This window comes from Letharia columbiana (genome assembly GCF_014066305.1).
Source record: "Letharia columbiana isolate WasteWater2 chromosome Unknown Sc0000005_s0, whole genome shotgun sequence".
Classification (NCBI taxonomy): Eukaryota; Fungi; Ascomycota; class Lecanoromycetes; order Lecanorales; family Parmeliaceae; genus Letharia; species Letharia columbiana.
In genome coordinates, this window is record NW_023501041.1 from 838,129 (window position 1) to 851,909 (window position 13,781).

At 50.7% G+C, this 13,781-nt stretch overlaps 5 protein-coding genes across 5 annotated transcripts; 4 read left to right on the top strand and 1 right to left on the bottom strand.

Moving 5' to 3' along the window:
• Window positions 1-1,267: 1,267 nt before the first annotated feature.
• HO173_002618 (uncharacterized protein) lies at window positions 1,268-4,114 on the top strand (the record flags this gene model as incomplete). Its single annotated transcript, XM_037304550.1, has 3 exons — window positions 1,268-1,342; window positions 1,396-1,562; window positions 1,612-4,114. 3 exons carry the CDS (start codon window positions 1,268-1,270, stop codon window positions 4,112-4,114), a joined length of 2,745 nt encoding a protein of 914 aa, XP_037168643.1.
• A 608-nt stretch (window positions 4,115-4,722) lies between these two features.
• Window positions 4,723-7,312, top strand: HO173_002619 (uncharacterized protein; the record flags this gene model as incomplete). Its single annotated transcript, XM_037304551.1, has 5 exons — window positions 4,723-4,809; window positions 4,871-4,890; window positions 4,942-6,421; window positions 6,590-6,904; window positions 6,968-7,312. 5 exons carry the CDS (start codon window positions 4,723-4,725, stop codon window positions 7,310-7,312), a joined length of 2,247 nt encoding a protein of 748 aa, XP_037168644.1.
• Window positions 7,313-7,921: 609 nt separating this feature from the next.
• On the bottom strand, window positions 7,922-10,676 carry HO173_002620 (uncharacterized protein; the record flags this gene model as incomplete). Its single annotated transcript, XM_037304552.1, has 3 exons — window positions 7,922-9,910; window positions 9,968-10,226; window positions 10,282-10,676. The coding sequence occupies 3 exons, from the start codon at window positions 10,674-10,676 to the stop codon at window positions 7,922-7,924; spliced, it is 2,643 nt and encodes an 880-aa protein (XP_037168645.1).
• Window positions 10,677-11,144: 468 nt separating this feature from the next.
• Window positions 11,145-11,498, top strand: HO173_002621 (uncharacterized protein; the record flags this gene model as incomplete). Its single annotated transcript, XM_037304553.1, has 1 exon — window positions 11,145-11,498. One exon carries the CDS (start codon window positions 11,145-11,147, stop codon window positions 11,496-11,498), a length of 354 nt encoding a protein of 117 aa, XP_037168646.1.
• Window positions 11,499-11,647: 149 nt separating this feature from the next.
• HO173_002622 (uncharacterized protein) lies at window positions 11,648-12,846 on the top strand (the record flags this gene model as incomplete). The annotated part of the gene is made up of 2 exons (XM_037304554.1): window positions 11,648-11,788; window positions 12,301-12,846. The coding sequence occupies 2 exons, from the start codon at window positions 11,648-11,650 to the stop codon at window positions 12,844-12,846; spliced, it is 687 nt and encodes a 228-aa protein (XP_037168647.1).
• Window positions 12,847-13,781: the final 935 nt, after the last annotated feature.

The following is a 13,781-nucleotide window of genomic DNA, read 5'->3' on the forward strand; positions in this document are numbered from 1 at the left end:
ATCGAATAGATAACCACAAGAAATGTACCTCCTCAAGATGCTGTAACACGCGTTTCACGTGCACATGTCCATCGATTCCTTGTATCGTCTTATGCATAATCTCAAGATCTATAAGCCACCACTAAGTGTAACGAGACAGCGTCTACCTAACATGAGGTTGTTCTCGAAGTCAACAAGGCAGTCTTCGAGACTATGCAAAGCCTTGAGTAGGTAGATCATTGTGAGGCTCCAAACCAAACCAAACCAACCCCTGGGCCCCTGGGCTAGTTTTGACTTTTGCGGTCTCACCACGCCGCACCCTCCGGGCGGCTCGAGAATGCCTGCGGTGATCATTGCGGCAGTCTATTTGGGAAACGACATCCAATGGACCGCTTGATACCTGCTCGACTTCCAAAACGACATCTTGCATGAAAAACGATGACCATCTTGACCCGGATTTTATTTTCACGTAATAGAAACTCGGGCGGCCGCTTTCGGACCCGACTGGAGATGTCGTCTGGGCGTGCGCAAAAGACATCTCGATGGATTGCGAGTGCATGTTAAAATCTGGCCTGTCTCCTTTTGCGTTTGCTTCTATTCTCCATGCGTGCGTGACTGACATGGGCCTTGTGATTGGTTTTCGTTGTCATAGGTAGCTCTTCTTTTGAGAAGGCGGCGTCTACGTAGGTCTATTTTGGTGGCAAGCGGATAGCCTGCAGGCCGACCTGCAGCGGGTGGAGATCGGTCAAGCTTGCGGTTACAAAATTCCGTCACTGCTTCCTTGAATTTTCACTTCACTTCACTTCCGAGAACCTCTTAATTCATCTTTCTTACTTCTTCATCATCACAGTCATTAAAGCTTGTCATGTTTCAGCGTGCTTCATTTCTAATTGAACAGTCTCTAGTCGTCGCATAGCGCTCGTCTTCGCTAAATAGCTACCCCGCCAAGACAAATACCTGCTATCGTCACTTTGGCAAAGTTCATGGATACTCTTGTTCTACCGTGCAGCGTTGACTCCTGAGGAACTTGGAGGTGAGCCAAGACATGTACCTTGGGCCTACACATGCCCCCCATGACAGCCCCACCACCGCCCTTACATCGGCACTCATGTACCACTCAACACTTGCCCTTGCTCGTCCACATTCCTAATCAGTATGAGATGGCTGATTTACTCGTGTTACGTGCAGCCCGCCCTTCCGCATACCACGCGTCATAGCCGCCGAGGTACCATCTCGTGCTACCACAAGAACCTGTTTTACTCTGACAGTCGCTACCGCTTCAACAACTATGGATCTTTACCCACGACAAGGAGCCACCATGGCCAGCGATCCTTCGACTTCGGCAAAATGGCCGGTATCAGATGTAGGTTGCGGCAAGACCTCAGTGCAAGGCCATGGGCTTACAGTGGCGACCAGATTGTTTTCGTTTCGATTATGGGCTTCGTCCTGAGCGCAGCCGCCCTGGAATGGTTCCTCTGGCTCGCTGCCTTCCTCTATTGCCTGGTCAAAGTCTTCAAGAAAGCTGAGCACTGGACTATTCGACTTCTTGCCGTTATCATGATGATCAGCTTCACAGCCCTGAGGTCAGTCACACAAAGCCAAAGCGCAAGAACGTTACTGATTTCGTTGCAGATGCATCTTTTTGCCAGTCATGGTTGTCACGCTACCACTGCCTCCACAAATCACAGCCAAATTTCCTCCTGAGCTCGTCAAATTCCTGCAATGGTTCGCCTTCTACTCCTTCTCAGGCCTTCTGATCATCCCATGGCTCTTCTGTGTCTACCAATTAGTCGTCAACAGCCTTGGCCGCACGAAAAGGATCAAGACGGCATTGGATGAGGACTCGGCGCCGAAGACTGTTATCGTCATGCCATGCTACAAAGAAGAGCCGGATGTCCTCTTGAAAGCCATAGATTCAGTGGTGGATTGCGATTACCCGCCATCCTGCCTCCACGTCTTCCTATCCTTCGACGGCGACCAAGAAGACGAGCTATATCTGAAGACGATTGAGAAGCTTGGGGTGCCTTTGACGCTGGAAAGCTATCCAAAAAGTATTGATATCACGTATCGAATGGCGAGAGTCACGGTCTCGAGATTCCCGCATGGCGGAAAGCGGCAGTGTCAGAAGTCGACGTTCAAGCTCATTGACAAGATCTACACGGAATATCTGAAGCGCAATGACAACCTTTTCATTCTCTTCATCGACTCGGACTGCATCCTCGACAAGGTCTGCATCCAGAATTTCATGTACGAAATGGAGCTCAAGCCTGGGAGCAAGCAGAACATGCTGGCTATGACTGGAATCATCACTTCGACGACCGTGAAGAACACTTTAATCACGCTCTTGCAAGACATGGAATACCTACACGGGCAACTCTTCGAGCGCTCAGTCGAATCCGGCTGCGGTTCCGTTACCTGTCTGCCCGGTGCACTTACCATGCTTCGATTCTCGGCATTCCGGAAGATGGCCAAGTACTATTTCGCTGACAAGGCGGAACAGTGCGACGATCTCTTCGACTACGGCAAATGTCATTTGGGAGAAGACCGATGGTTGACCCACCTGTTCATGATTGGTGCAAAGGAGAGATACCAAATCCAGCTCTGTACAGGAGCCTTCTGCAAGACTGAAGCTGTTCAGACATACAAGAGTCTTCTGAAACAGCGCCGACGATGGTTTCTGGGTTTCATCACTAACGAAGTATGCATGCTGACCGACATCCGGCTGTGGAGGAGGTATCCACTTCTCTGCATTGTCCGCTTCATGAACTGCACGATCAGGACGACGGCCTTGCTGTTTTTCATAATGGTTCTCTCCGTTATAACCACATCAAACAAGGTCTCGAATCTCCCAATCGGCTTCTTGGCTGTATCGCTTGGCTTGAACTGGCTTCTGATGATCTATTTCGGCGTCAGACTTCGGCGCTTCAAAACTTGGCTGTATCCAGTCATGTTCGTCATTAATCCCTTTTTCAATTGGGTATACATGGTATATGGGATTTTCACTGCTGGGCAGCGGACTTGGGGTGGGCCAAGAGCTGATGCGGGCGCGGCTGACGCGCATACAACGCCTCAACAAGCCATTGAGCATGCGAAAGCGACTGGCGACGATCTCAATGTCGTGCCGGAGACTTTCAAGCCTGCCGTCGAAGCTCAGCACCCTGGGAAAACTGTAGCTACCGTCCCTCTACAGCCTACAGACCACGTCGAAGGCCGTTTTGCCCCTGCCGAGCATCTTCCTGGTGGTTGGTACCTGCAAAACAATGACTCTGGACTCACCCTACCGAGTATGCTCCCAAGAGATCCGAACGTACCTCGCATCCCATTACATCCTCGAGATTCATTCGACTCCTTCGTCACCAGCGCATCACCCACCAACTCCGTCTATATGCCCCGCCGAGTCGAGAGCATCATGGGTGACGAAGACCGAAGGAAGTATTACTTCGCTCAGCAGGCACAGCAGGCACCCACTGGCGCTTACTTGAGCATGGAGGCACAGGATCATGGCCATGTTTATGAAATGGGAGACGACCCTGACACCAAGCATGCCTGGACCGAATCAGCTGAGTCTGTCGACTCTGAAGAGTATCAGAACCAAGATATTCCGCACTACTCTCGTGATGTTCATGGCCGACATTCGCCTGTTTTCGCGCCTAGACACCCGGTCGGCGTTCCGCTTGACTTTGAAGGACCGGGCCATGGCGATTTGGGAGTGCCAGACTTCTCTCTGAGCCATGGGCAGCGCTCGAGCACCAATAACGGAAGACTTGCTCCCAATCATCCAGAGCGACCACCTGCCATTGCTGGACGACCGATTAGAAAAGATCGTAGTCCACTGGGTCGAGCGCCAATGGTCCGAATGCCTACACGGGAGGATGTGAATGACATCGAAATGGAACAGCAGGCGAGACCTCAGGATTCTTTCCTGGAGCAGCCAGGCAGACAGCAGAATCCCTTTATGGGTCGCTCGGCGCGAACGCACGAGCCTCCGCCAGCGAGCTATCGGCCACCGAGGCAGGAGGATCCGTTGATGGGGGAGACACCCGGTCGTCCATCAAGTACTAGGAGCGAGAGGTCCGAGACAGCCAGTACAAAAAGCAATCGGAAGAGGTTGCAGAAGGCGCGGCCGAAGAAGTGATGAATAAAGTGGTGGTTCAACTGGTGAAAGCATTGTCAAGGCGTCTGTGAGCATAGCGAAGGGGCTTCGGCATAACCAGTACGAAAAAAGCAGCATATACATGGTCGATAGTGGTCTTATTAGCATTAGCGGCATGCAGTATTTGACGGCATCGATACTGGATATGGAGTATGCTGTACTACTAGCTGTTTGCAATGGTAACTGTAATGGCAAGAGAAAAGAAGTTTACAGCATACTAGCAGAGGGTCAAAGTCTTTAGATTGAGAAAGCTGCATCCTTACATGACATTAATCTTTTTGTTAATCACAAAATCAATAGAGCACTCTATCGTATCTTGCCACTGTTAGTCGGAGGAACGTCCGAAAGTATAAGAACCATCACCACCGTTGTGCAGATCTGCAGCGTGTCTTGGCATCTTCAGTAAATATTTTCATCACTAGAAGCTTCTGGCTGTTTCTCAGCCTCGCAACTCAACCACCACTCAAGCACCACGTATTCGCCCAAACTCACACATGATATCTCACAACTAATCCTCTACTCGCCATCGAGACCATACATTGCACTCCACCTAATTCCCGCCTTTCAAACAAGCATTTTTCCTAGTCAGCATGTCGGTCGTGGGTGTTGATTTCGGTACGCTCAACACGGTCATTGCCATTGCACGGAACCGCGGTGTCGATGTTATTACCAATGAGGTATGTCTCATAACTTGGCTGTTGTCGTTAAGAAGCCATGCTGACGCCGGAAATTGCGTAGGTCTCCAATCGGGCTACACCGTTCGTTCCCCCACGCACTCCTCAACTACTTTTCCAGCTAACAACCCACAGATCACTCGTTGGCTTCGGACCTAAGAGTAGATATCTCGGCGAACCCGCAAAGACTCAAGAAATCTCCAACCTAAAGAACACTGTCAGCTCCCTCAAGCGCCTAGCCGGCCGCCAACTCCAAGATCCCGATGTCCAACTTGAACGCGAATTTGTCTCATCCCAACTAGTCCAGATTGGAAATGAGGTCGGTGCAGAGGTCACATATATGGGCGAGAAGCAGCAGTTCACGGCGACCCAACTTGTGTCGATGTTCCTTAGCAAGGTCAAGGCTACGGCATCCGCGGAGCTGAAGCTGCCGGTCTCCGATATCGTCATCAGCGTTCCAGCATGGTTTACCGATGTACAGCGGAGAGCTATAATGGACGCATCAGAGATCGCTGGGCTGAAGCTGTTGCGGTTGATCAACGATACCACCGCTACGGCGCTGGGCTATGGTATTCCTAGGACCGACCTTCCGACTGCAGAAGAAAAGCCAAAACGTGTTGCTTTCGTCGATATTGGGCACAGCGACTACGCATGCTCGATAGTCGAGTTCAAAAAAGGCGAGCTGGCCGTCAAGTCTACGGCTTACGATAGGCATTTTGGTGGACGAGACTTCGACAAGGCTTTGGTACAGCACTTCGCTCGAGAATGGAAGGAGAAATACAAGATCGATATCAATACCAACCCGAAAGCTCTCGTTCGAGTCACCGCCGCCGCCGAAAAGATGAAGAAGATCCTCTCCGCCAACGCACAAGCTCCGATCAGCATTGAGTCCCTGATGAACGACGTCGATGTCAACGGGATGATGAAGCGTGAAGAGCTGGAAGAGCTCCTTCAACCATTACTGGAGCGCGCAACATTACCTCTGGAGCAAGCACTCGCCGAAGCTAAGATGAAGGTGGAAGACATTGACACGGTTGAGATGGTTGGCGGATGCACTCGTGTGCCATCTCTGAAAGAACGGATAAGCAAATTCTTCGGCAAGGGACTTTCGTTCACCCTCAACCAAGATGAAGCTGTTGCCCGTGGTTGCGCTTTCAGCTGTGCTATCCTTTCCCCCGTCTTCCGCGTTCGCGACTTCTCGGTCCATGATATCGTGAACTACCCTATCGAATTCAACTGGGAGCAATCGCCTGACATACCGGATGAAGATACAAGCTTGACCGTCTTCAACAAAGGCAACGTTATGCCATCGACCAAGATCCTCACATTCTACCGCAAGCAGCCATTCGACCTGGAAGCCAAGTATGCCAAGCCTGAGATGCTCCCTGGCAAGATGAATCCTTGGATCGGAAAATTTTCGGTCAAGGGAGTGAAAGCCAGCGGTGATGATGACTTTATGATCTGCAAGCTCAAGGCACGTCTCAACCTACATGGCGTTCTCAACGTTGAATCGGGGTACTACGTAGAAGATGTCGAGATAGAAGAGCCCATACCCGAAGAAAAGGAAGGGGAAAAGAAGGACGCGGACAAAAAGGAGGAGAAGAAAGACGGTGATGTAAGTCCCATATCTCCTTCATCTCTAAATGCTTGCTTTGCCGATGACCAATCGTTGAAGGACGAACTTGGTCCACGTTCGAAATTCAAGAATCTCGCGAAGAGTGTCTTCGGCAGCTCCAAGCGACCACCATCTCGCGACACACCGCTGACAGAGTCTACCAATCAGGCAATGGACACGGACGCTCCCAACGGCACCGCGGAACCCAAGCCCAAAACACGGAAGATCAAGAAGCAGGTCCGCAAGGGCGAACTGCCTCTATCGTCGGGCACGTCATCGCTCGATCAACAAACCAAAGATGCTGCCGCGGAGAAGGAAGGTGCTATGTTTATGGAAGACAAGCTTGTTGCCGATACGGAAGACAAGAAGAACGAGCTGGAATCTTACATCTACGAGCTTCGATCGAAGATCGATGATCAATACTCCGAACATGCAAGCGATGAGGAGAAGTCGAAATTAAAAGAGAAGCTGGAGCAGAGCGAGGTTCGTCTTTGCCCTATGCATTCGCATTCCTGGCTACCCTGAAACTAATACTTCCAACAACAGGACTGGCTCTACGACGAGGGCGAAGACGCCACCCGCGGCGTCTACGTCGCCAAAATGGACGAAATCCGCTTCGTCGCCGGTCCCATTTTTGGCCGCTACCAAGATAAAATTGAAGAGGAACGACAAGCTATCCTGAAAATCGAAGAAGAGAAGGCGGCGAAGAAGCGGGCGGAGATTGAGGCGCGGAAGAAGGCGGAGGAGGAGGCGAAGAAGGCCAAGGAGGGTGGGAAGAAGGAGAAGGAGAAGGATGGGGAGGGCGATCAGGAGATGAAGGATGTGGGGGACGCGCCGGAGACGGTGAAGCCCGAGGGGGTCGAGGAGCCGGATGCCGAGATGAAGGGATGAGGGCGCCGAACAGACAAATGACCAAGAGGCAGAAGTGGCAGCCGGATGAAGAATGATGAGAACCTCAGGATGGATGGTATGCATAGAGGTCCTTGGTACGTTCTTGCCGTGACGGACGCGCGAAGCGCAGGGATAGACGATGGTTTCTCCAGTACCTCTTATGACGATAGACAAGCAATCGAAGGAAAACGTTAGCCACGCTCGAATGTTTTTCAATTTTTCCTCCTCCCGGCCGGTTAACGGTCAGACGATTTATTCCGGTCATCATCATTGTTCGGGGATAAGTAACCGTTCAGACCCACAGTAGTAATATCATTTCTTCGTTTTGCTCTATACAATATCTGAGACTGAGACACAGCTGCCGTGTATATATCGGCGAGCTTTTCAACGCCGCCAGAGTCTTGCACCGGTGATGTCAAAAGCCGCGCGCGGGGATGGAAGAAGGCAGGCCGGCCGTATGTATATACTCGAGATTTTTTTTTAAAAAAAAAGAGCCTCCGATAAGCGAGGGCGGAGATATGTGCAAACCGCATCCCATATGCACAGTGTACGGAAACATATCAATCGAAGGTAGCCAGGCAGCCACTCCTTTCACGAGTTCCCCCGAAATCAGAAGAATAGGATCTGCTCATCCGCCCACCCCTGCTCCTTCAACACCTTGTGGACAGCCTTCTCCAGCGTCTCCGGGCCGCAGATCAACACCATGGTCTCGTCATGCGCATGGCAGTGTTTTCGCACCAGCTCCGCGTTGATCCTTCCGGTCAGGCCAGGCCAGCCCTCGGCCGGCGCTTGTGTAAGCGTGTGGATGACCTGGGCGCGGTCCTCGTTGCCTTGGAGTAAAGCGTCCAGGTCTTCTCTGCAGAGGATGTCTTCGACGAGACGATTTCCGTTGAGGACGGTACACGTGGTCGGGTCATCTTTATCCCGCATCACGGCGCGGAAGACTTGGAATATGGGCGTGATGCCGCTGCCGCCGCAGATCATGGCGAATCTCCTGACTTGTTTCTCTGTGCCGCCGACGGCGCAGCGTCCGCGACCCATGTATTCGAATTTACCAATGGGGCCTTTGAAGTCGACGCCGTGGCCGACGGGGAGGGCGTTCATGGCCTTGCTCATTCGACCGCCTGGATGAGAGTCCGAGGAGAGATAGAGCTTGATGAGAACGTCGAAGTGGCCTTTGCGTGTGGTGTCGGAAATGGGCGTGTAGGAGCGGATGATGGCTTCGCGATCGACGGGGTCGCGGAGGCGGATCATCAAATGTTGGCCTATGGGCAGACCGAGGGTCTGCTCAGGGTGTTCCAGCGTGAAGGTGAAGATGAATGTGTCTGCTGAGATGGCACGCTTAGAGTGCAGGACAGCTTTTGTCCAGGCGCGGGAGTTGAGGAAAGTGGGGCGAGGTTCGTTGGATGCGGTTTCGGAGGCTGGTTCTGAGAGGGCGAGTTTGGCGGAGTCGGAGAGGGTGCCGAGGTGGTAGGAGGGCATCATGCCTTTCGCCGTTTCGGAATGGATGGCCATGAATTCGTCTGAGCTGTCGAGACCCGCGGCGCTGATGATAGATTGGGCCCCGCCGGGGTGTTCTTTCATAAAGGAGAGACCCGTGTAGACTTCGCCGTTTATGACGAACCAGGGGTCTTGTTCGCTGTCGTGTTTTCGCAATTCGTCAATCGTGATTTCATTCTTCAAGCCTGCTTTTGTCATGGGGACTTCTTTTGCTTGTTCGTGGACAACGGCCTTTTCTTCTTCGCCGGCGAGCTTTTCGCCCCAGTGCCCATTCGTTAAGTTGCCGCCTGCTTTCCTCACTCTCTCCATCCAGCCGCCTGGCATTAGTGCTGGTTGAGTTGGATGCTCGAATCGCAAATAGTCGCCCTCTTTACTTATGGTGACACGGAACCACAGATTGTTCATCATACCGAGTACGCTCCAGTACATATCTTTTGGTTGGATGTTCATGCTTTCATCCATGGCTCGAACAACGATATCCTTCGCGTCTGCGAGCTCCACCGTTGGTATGTTTAACGACCAGTGACACCAACAGAAGCAAGTTTCTCTCCATGACATGTCGAGGCGTCCTCCAAATAACGTTTGCTCGGCTTCACGATATCGATCCTCGGCGTAGTCGATGTCCGCTAGCCGCCACGTCCGGCCTTTGTCGATGGAGATCTCAACCCGAGTTACTCTTCTCCCGCCGCCACCGTAAGCATATCCTTTGGCCCGATATCTCTCAGGGCCATCTTTTAGACATACCTGCTCTTCATGCGCAGGATAGGCTATTGCTGAATTGGTGCTCAAATCATAGATGGCGTACCTATCATCATGCCACCATTTGGGATCACTGGCAGACTCATCGGGAGTGACCATGGTCGGCAAGACTCGATTGTCGTATATATGATACCAATTGTCACTCGGAGCAGCTGTGACAATGAGACTTTTCAGCCATTTTACACTTCGTCCTCCAATCTGCCCTGGTATGACGGCCCGCAATGGCTTGCCGTGATCCGGTCGAAGCATCTCGCCGTTCATCTTGTGGGCAAGCATCATCCCTCGGTTCGGGTCCATGACCCAATTCAACTTCACGGATGTGCCGTAGAATCCATTGGGCTAGGCGTAGTATATTGTTAGTCGAGCTCCCCAGGACGACTGATTGGATTTCCATACCAGTTTATCCGCGCCTTCCATGCACACATATCGGGCACCTTTTCTTGGGCCCGCTTTCTTTATGAGCTCCGACATTGCAACCCCAGTAAAAAGCGCGGTGGAGACGCCGGCGGCTCCCCATGAGAAGCCTTTGCTTTTTCTGACCTGGTTTTGTTCTTTCCTTCTGTTTCCAGCGCAGACAAGTGTGATGGGGCAGGTGATTTGCTCGTACTCGGCAATCAATTGACGAAGGGTGAGGGTGAGGGGTCTTTCGACGAGCCTAGAGGACAGCCGTCAGCGAATTGAGAAGGACTTGGACGCTGTGTTCCACCTACCCTTCGACCGAAAATTGCCAGTCCGGGATGTCCTGGTCCTTGACTTCTGGAACAGCACCATGGTTCCTGACGTAGAAGAGTTCAGGGCTTGTTAGGAAGCCTTCGTTGAAGAGGGCGGACAATGGTGCCTCTACGTTGAATGGGTGGGTGCCGGTCAATCGTATTAATCTCGGGTCTCGGGGTACGTGAGCATCGGGGGTCTTCTTGTCGAGGTCTAGGACATTGGTGGGTGGACTGGTCGGTGGCGGTAGGGGGATTTCGACTTCTTCGCTTGACTGGGAGTCATTTTCTTCAGTCTGCGGGGGTGAAGGGGGTAATTGGTCATATTGAGGTAAATTTTCATGCTTGTGTAATAACTGGTGAGAGCGTTTGTCTTGGGTAGCAGGGTCCTCCATGGTGATGGGTGGGAAGCAATTGAAGAGAAAGCAAAGAAGTCATTACTCACAGAATAATTCACAGAATAGGTCGAAATTAAATCAGTGGAAAATGGGGGAAAATAGGATTATTCGGATCGGATTGCCAGAGTTGGTGGAGTGTCCGACATGATGGCCAAGAGAGGATATGACAGAAGAAAGGGAGTCATGCAAGTTTGAAAGGAGATGGCGATCCTGTCATCGTACATTGAGAATGTAGAATAATGAACCAATGAGCTACTGACTGTATTGGTGGTGCATAAAGCTAGGTAGACATGCGTGGAGGAAAAGGAGCCCGCGGAAGTGGCATATCCAACGCATTGCATAATTGTAGTCCGACTATTCGCTCCGCTCATAGTAGTCCGCAACTCAAAGACGCACTAGTCTCAAAGACGCGTTTTTTCGCGATTTGACACCCTACATTGTAATCCACCATTATTTCACCACACCATGTCTACATCTTATTCTGAGCAAGAGGAACTCGTCCAAAAGGCCATTGATGAGTATGAGGACGGTCATTTTCGCAGCGCTGCAGCGGCCGCAGAGCATTATGGTCTCAAACCGCGACGGGTGCAAAGACGGCTTCGGGGACAAGCTTCTAGGAGTACTCGAACACCCACCCACACACGTCTTACTACGGCTCAAGAACAGTCGCTATGTGACTATATTGATCGTCTAGATAACATCGAGCATTCACTTCGACTGAATCACATTCAGGGTGCTGCTGAGTACATCCTAAAAATCGCTTCGGATCCGCATCATCCCCCAAACCACTCGGCAAAGATTGGGCTACACGATTCATAAAACGGTACCCCAAATACCATAAACGAAAGCAAAAACCTCTTAGTGCCGAGCGTAAGAATGCGCACGATGTTGAGAGTATACGCGTGGCGTACGAGAAATTTCGACGGGGCTGTGAAGAGAAGGGCATACAATATCAGGACATTTGGAATATGGACGAGACTGGCTTTCGAATTGGCTGTGGAATCGTCCATTGTGTCATTACTTTGGATAAAAGCAAGCCTCTACGGTTCGTAGATCCAGACAATCGTGATTACATTACGTCCGTGGAATGCATCAGCGCCGCAGGCTGGGTGTGCCTCCATTCGTGATTCTGAAAGGTGCCCATATTCTACACAAATGGGGTAAAAACGACTTGCCTCCGGACACTGTATTGGCCGTTTCACCTACTGGATATTCAAATGACCGACTGGCATACGACTGGCTACTGCATTTTGATACATTTTCTTGTCGTCGTCAAGTGGGAGAATGGAGGGTCTTGATTCTGGACGGCTTCGGATCCCATTACACCTACGAATTTCATACATTTGCCCAGCAATTGAAGATCGACTTGTTTGTGCTTCCCCGCATTCTCACACATTACACAGCCATTAGATGTGGGATGCTTTCAACCATTCAAACATTACCACACGGAGGCTGTAGATTCGGCTGTGCGCCTTGGCAGTAGCGACTTTGACAGGCTGGACTTTCTCGCTGCATTCAATTGGATGAGAACTCAAACCTTTACGCCCAGTACCATACATTCGGCCTTCCGAAAGACAGGTTTCGTGCCCTACAACCCTGAAGTAGTACTCGAAAAAATCAGAAATCTGGCACCCCGCGCTACAACTCCAGACGAGTCCATACCTCTCGTTCTTGCCAGAACCCCCACAAAGCCGAAGACGTCATTAAATACGGTCAATGGTTTGAAGCACTACTTGCTACTCAGGCTTTTGTCATTCCAAAGGGCATGCGGCAGCCATTAGCCCGGTTTGTGAAAGGATCTATTGCTAATGGCTACTCGAGACAAATTGCCGAGCGAGACATTGAGGCCATCCACAAAGAGGCCGTAGTCAAGCGGGCACGTAAGACACTTTCAGGGACGGTTGCCCAGAAGGGAGGATGGATGTCAGTAGATCAAATACGCAAATCTCTGACTGTGGTGGAAGAAACAGCCATAGAAAAGGCGGAGAAGGCTCTGAAGCGAGCTACTCGGGCTGAGGAAATTCAGCAAGAAAAGGCCGACAAGGCCATTAAGGCTTACATCCGAAAGCTGGATTATGGTCTATGGAAGCTAGTGCATGCACATTGGGACGTGTTTATTAGGATTCGAGTCATAGGTCGAGATCTATGTAGAATTAGGAAGGAATAATGGATTTTCGCGTCTTTGAGACTAGTACGTCTTTGAGTTGAGGACTACTATAAGCGGAGCGAATAGTCGGACTACGATTAATTGCCATTCCTCGAGCACAGAGCACATGGGACCATCGTGCAGTTCCCAATCGTGTGTAGCGGTAGTAGTCAAAAGAAAGAAGATGCTTATCCATTAGCGCGTAGATAAGACATCCCCCGGTCTGGTCCATTCCCAAATGGCCAAATGGCAAATGGCAAATGGTAAATGGTAAATAGTACTGATAAAATGGTGAACGGTAAATGGCAAATGGAAATGGCAAATCCAAGGAAGTGGAGGTTTAAATAATTGAAAAGCAAAAGACGATGCCTACTCTATGCATTCATTACATGCAATAATGCGAGTATTCTTGTATGATGTAAATAATCAAAACGGTATAGTAATTATTAATGAAGGCGGCATATGTTGTTATATGTCGAAAGAATTATAAAACATAATTATATATGAATAAACAGGAGCATTCATTCCATCAAGCAGCGGCTTTGGCTGTGAATAAGCGAAATCCTAACTTTCAACTTTTCGAGGTGCAGCTCTTGGCGTTCGTGGTGATTGACCGTCTGGAACCCACCATTCTATTTTAATTCCGTATTGAAGAAAACTTCCGCTCCGTCCAACCTCTACCACCCACAAGCCTCTCAACCTTACTTTAGCCCCATCACATCAGAATCTCATGGTCCTGGTTCGAAGAAATTGAAGCAATGGAAGCAGGAATGCCATGAGCCCAGCCGAGGGCATCCAGCATACCTTTCACGCATCTCATCTTGGACCCGGGTTTCACTCAAGCTGCAGAAAGGTGCTCTTTGATGTAAGCGGATGCCACCACATCTGCTATGTAAACGCCCGGACTGGGCTTTCATCACGCTGCAGCGGGATCATGAGTGCAAGCGAACCTCAAA